Below are 5,340 nucleotides of genomic sequence, written 5' to 3'. Positions count from 1 at the left end.
TTTATGTCACCAAAAATGCAGATAGTTATTAAATTATGAGTTTATTTCACCCTAGACAGAGAATCTATCATCACAGAAATAAAAATATTAAATTATGGAAAAAATATATATGTAAAGTAATGCATTGCTGGTGGTAATGCAAATCAGTCTAGTCACTATGGAAACATTTTCTGAAAGTATTTTTATAGCGACAGAATATGTTTAAGGTATACCAAACCTGGGTATATACATAAATTAAGCCTATAATAACAATATCATGTTAATCATTTTTTATGGTACCTCCCACACTACCACTAGAAAACATCTTATGTTTCCATGAAAATTGAAAAATAACCAAAATATTTTATATTAACTATTAGGGAAGAGTTACACTATTATCCTAAAGAAGCACAGCATTTTTAAATTGATACTTAATATCATGTGAATAAATCTTGAAAACAGCATGTTAAGTGAATGAGTGCAACCATGAAAAAGGACATATTACTCCTTTTATGTAAAAATCTCTAAAGTATGTAAATCTATAAAAGGTAGACACGAATATTGCTTGCCTAGGAATAATATAAGGAAAATACATGGCTGTTAATGATTACAGCTTTTGTAAAGGGGTGGTTAAATAGCTTATAATTGATATTGCTATAAATATATATCAACTTTACATTCAGTAAAAAACACTCAGGTGCATACTTTTAATATTTGAATATATTAATACATTTAAGTAACAAAGTTATTAAAAATAAAAACTTATCTTTCACATATTTATAAATGTATTATGTTGTTTTATTTATCCATGAAGAAGAAGACTATACAATCTACAAGAAATTGTATGTAACTAGATGTGATCCAAAATAAAGCAGACTCAAAATTTTTGTAGAATTTTGAAAACAACAAAAATATTGACTGAAAAAAGGAAGAAGAAGACTATGGGAGATCCAAGGAGAATATAAGAGAGGGAAGGATTATGATGAAAATATATTATACTTATGTATCAAAACATCAAAATTAAACTTATTTGTACAATTAATACTTGCTGTTGGTGCTAAAATGAACTCATACTCACAAGAGGTAACTAGTTCAGGAAATAATTTGATAACATAATTTAGAAAGATGCTATATGAAATTCCCTGCAAGATTTCAGAAGCTTATTTAGATAAGATCAACAGCTAATTAAAATATCAACAGTTAATTATAATATGAAAAGGAAAATATAAGTACTATTACATCAACAGTATTCAACATATTCTTTATAGAAAACCAGAAATAAAAGTACACATTTGTGAGATATCTATAAACAACTTACTAATAGACAGTGAAATGAGTTGCCAATGGGAATACATCATTTACCATTTATCGAAGGAATAGTTATGAAAATATCACCTTAAATTCATATTTCTTTATTATTTTTTATGAATGAATGGTTTTCTTTGATGCATCTATATACTGCATGTGTGTAATACCCCCAAAAGCCAGAAAAGGGCATCAGTTCTACTGGGACTGGAAATACAAATGATTGTGAATAAACATGGGTGCTGGGGGAATCAAACCCAGGCCTCTGGGAGAGCAGCTAATGCTCTTAACCATTGAGATATCTCTCAAGCCCCAATTACCTGAAACTAATTTCATAATTATTTCCGTACACATTGCTGTGAAAATTGAAACCAAACTTAGCTTGTAGTTTTCCATAACTAAAATACACCTGGAATAGTGAGAATAAAAATAGTATTGACAATAAGAGCAAGGCCTCTATATCTTAATAGAAGTAGTACCTATGTTTGAATGCACCCTGAAATGGATGCAGGTCTAGAAAGACAACAGAAGTAGAAGAGAGAATTGGCTGTAGGAAGTGTTATTTTTTTTCTCTAGTGTGCAATATAGGGAATAGTGCATTTTAAAGTAAAATCTGAAACCAGTAGAAATTCACTGGTAAAAATTTTGAACATATTTTTCTGTCAGCTATCAGAGGATTTAGACATGGCTGTTAAACTAAGGTGTTTCCTCATTTTGCTTTTAGGGTACTTCAGTTTCCTATGCTACCTACATTGTGATTCAAAGTTGAATAGAATTGACTAGCAGATAAAACAGACTTCTTGAAACAGTTGCAAGAATTAAAATCCTTAGTTGAATATTTAGGCTTAAAAAATATGGAAAATGCCTAAGTATCTTCAAATAGTCAAGATGAGAATCAACTTAATTCTAGCAAGATTGCCCAGGCCTGTAACTCCAAAACTCAATAAACAGGCAATTGGATTGTTAATTCTAGGCCACTCTAGGCTACATAAGGATTCCAGAATAGCCTGAGATACAAAATATTTAATCATAAAAAAAAATGAGAGACACCAGATATGATGGCACATAGGGACACTGAGCAGAAAAATCATAAAAGCTCGTTTCAAGATCAAGGTTTCAAGTTAGTTCTCAGGAAGTCTGAGATAGACAATGATCAAAGATAAAAGGATAGAAGAGAAGAAAGTGTAGAGGTGATGACTGAGAAAAGGCGTAGGAGAAGAGAAAAAGAAAGTGGGAAAAGCAAGGATGTGGATGGAGAACTGAGAGGGAATAAATAGCTGAGTAGGGGATTATGGAGTATAGGACTGGGAGGGAAGGTGATGGGCTATAGTGAATATTCAGGATCCAACCACAAAGACTTTGTAGAGTACTTTTAATGCTTTATGGTGAAGTTATAAACAGGGATCCTAGGCTATGAATTGTTCCATTTTACCTTTTCTCGGGATTCTGATAGAAATGAGATGTTTTGTTGGACACCTATTAGCTCATGTTAAAATATCCCATCCCCAGGCAAAATCTACATAAAGAACAGATATGAGTTATGTGGGGGCTTCCTTTCCCGGAACGAAAGAAGTTAGGGACAGTTTGTTCTATGGAGTTCTAATTCAGAGAACAAGTTGCTGATGGGGAGGGAGATTCGGAAGTGGTGGACCCTAACTTCCGGTTAACGGTCCAGTTGAGGGACTCCTTGGTCAGCTCGGTGCGGGCTCCTCCTGTCAGGTAAGAAAGTATCTCCAGGTATTTTGGGGGGGGGGCCTAGGGAGTGGGGATTGTCAAAACTGTGACAACCAAAAACCTACTGTAAATCACCTAATCATAGTCTACCCTCCCCCACAAAAAGGAAGCCAGCCACACAGGCCTGTTTCTGCTCTGGTTTCCGGAGTTCCGGACATGGCAGTTAGGCCAAGATATGTGTCACTTTCCCAGCATTTGTTAGAGAATGAAATTTTGGGGCAGGAGGGCTAAGGGACAGAAGAAGAAATATAGGTGCTATGGTTTTATAAGGAGGGAGACCAGTCGTGAAAATTGGGAAGATCGGGAAGATTGTCCGGTGCTGTATGGGGACCGGATACACAGAATTGTTCCCTGTACGGTGGCCTAGGTGGATCAGGTGGGCCTAATGACCAAGATGCTACCGCAGTTTGTCCTTTGAAGAACACGGAGGTAGCAGATTTATACAATGTATTAAAAGATGTGCACAGTGAGGAGCTCTGTGGAAGGAACAAGGGGGCCTTACACAAGTGTATGTATATTTGGTATCCACTGGCTGAATGCCTTAATTTTCTGCTGTGTGTTACTAGTGAAGACTGTAGTGTTAAGTTTAGAGCAGCAGAGGAAAGAGATGATACAGACATAGTTAAAAATCATACACGAGGGGTCTCAATGTGGGCTAATAGATTCTGATTTCTTCCACAGGTTTCTTAGGAAGTGGATTGATCAGAAGAAACGGAGCAATGTGAGTGCCCCAAAAGATGCCCAAAGAAAAACAGCAGAGGAGGCATTCATTAAAGGGAAGGAAGTTGATCTCCACCTAGTGATGGTGTGACACTCATAGTTATTATTCTATTCCCCATAGATATCTGACTTTTCAGAGCTTCTCCTGACGGGTGCTCCTGAGACAACTTATCATGCCTAGAGGCAACAAGAGCAAGGGCCGCTCCAGGGCCAAAAGGCAGCAGACTCGCGGAGAAAGCCAGAATGCCCAGGGTCCCCAGCCCACTGTGGACGAGGAGGAGACAGCAACTCCCCCTTTTGCCCAGGGAGATGCGCCCAGCTCCCCTGGTGTCGACACTCCTCAGGAGTCCCAGGAAGCTGCATCCTATGGCTCTCCTAAGTTAGATGTGCCCTGCTTAGTTCATGATGTAGATGCTGAGGGTTCTGATGTTGGTGCTGAGGGTGCTGTTGTAGGTGATGAGGGGAGAAGTGCACATGCCTCCAAGATAGCAGCTACGATTCAATCTGCACGCAGAGATCCTCTGACCAGGAAGGCCAGTGTGTTGATAGAGTTCATGATGGAAAAGTTTAAGGTGAAAGAGCCATTCACACAAGCAGATATGCTAAGAGTTATCAACAAGAAGTACAAGGTGCACTTCACTGAGATCCTCAGGAGAATCTCTGTGCGCTTAGAGTTGGTCTTTGGCCTTGAGTTGAAGGAAGTTGATCCCAATTCTCAATCCTATATGCTTGTGAGCAAGCTGGGTCTCTCCACTGAGGGAAGTCTAAGTGGCAGTAGTGGGTTACCTAAGACAGGGCTCCTGATGACCCTACTGGGTGTGATCTTCATAAAGGGGAACCGTGCCACTGAGGAAGAGGTCTGGGAATTCCTAAAAGTAGTGGGGTTATATCCTGGGAAGAGTCATGCAATCTTTGGAGAGCCCCGGGAATTTATCACCAAAGATTTGGTGGAGGAAAATTATGTGGTATACTGTCGAGTTCCTGGCAGTGACCCCCCAAAATATGAGTTCCAGTGGGGTCCCAGGGCCTATGCCGAAACCACCAAGATGAAGGTCCTGGAGGTTGTAGCGAAGATCAATAATACTTCCCCTAGTTTCTTCACTAGTATGTATGAGGAGGCTATGATTGATGAGGCTAATAGAGCAGCAAGGAGAGTTACAGCTGTGCCTGGCAGTGTTGTGGGTATCAGGGATGTCAGGGCTCATCGCAGAGGCATGGCCCATAGCTCTTCTTCTAAGTAGTGGAATGTGTTATGAGCTGAACATAATAAATTTGTAACTTATTCTGTTACATGAGAAATTATAAATGCATTTCCTTTGCTATTTTGCAAATGATCCTTTAATCAAGGATTGGCTTGTTTAATAATCTGTTTTGTAACATTGAGCTTACATACATATTGCTGTTTTTCATGTTTAAGATGAAGATTTGGCTATTATCAAACAAACTGGGAAATCTTTAAACTGTTAATGTGGTAGTAAAACAATGATTTTTCTAGTAATGTGGTATTGCTTGATGGTGGAACAAAAGTGACAAGACTAATTCAAAATAGTTGTATTTTATTTTCTTGTAATGCTAATTGAAATAAACTTGGATTTTAATACT

The 5,340-nt window shown here is 38.0% G+C and overlaps 1 protein-coding gene across 1 annotated transcript; it reads left to right on the top strand.

Annotated features, from left to right (window-relative positions):
• The first annotated feature begins 2,951 nt into the window (after positions 1-2,951).
• On the top strand, positions 2,952-5,340 carry LOC116093555 (melanoma-associated antigen B17-like). The gene is made up of 3 exons (XM_031375071.1): positions 2,952-3,003; positions 3,700-3,739; positions 3,860-5,340. The coding sequence occupies exon 3, from the start codon at positions 3,912-3,914 to the stop codon at positions 4,977-4,979; it is 1,068 nt and encodes a 355-aa protein (XP_031230931.1). The 5' UTR covers positions 2,952-3,003; positions 3,700-3,739; positions 3,860-3,911; the 3' UTR covers positions 4,980-5,340.

The sequence above is a fragment of the Mastomys coucha genome, chromosome X, assembly GCF_008632895.1.
Source record: "Mastomys coucha isolate ucsf_1 chromosome X, UCSF_Mcou_1, whole genome shotgun sequence".
Lineage (NCBI taxonomy): Eukaryota > Metazoa > Chordata > Mammalia > Rodentia > Muridae > Mastomys > Mastomys coucha.
This window is presented reverse-complemented; position numbering and strand designations above follow the sequence as displayed.

Bases quoted from the DNA above. Each gene is read 5' to 3' on its own strand.
- LOC116093555 (XM_031375071.1), top strand. From the start codon at position 3,912: ATGCCTAGAGGCAACAAGAGCAAGGGCCGCTCCAGGGCCAAAAGGCAG.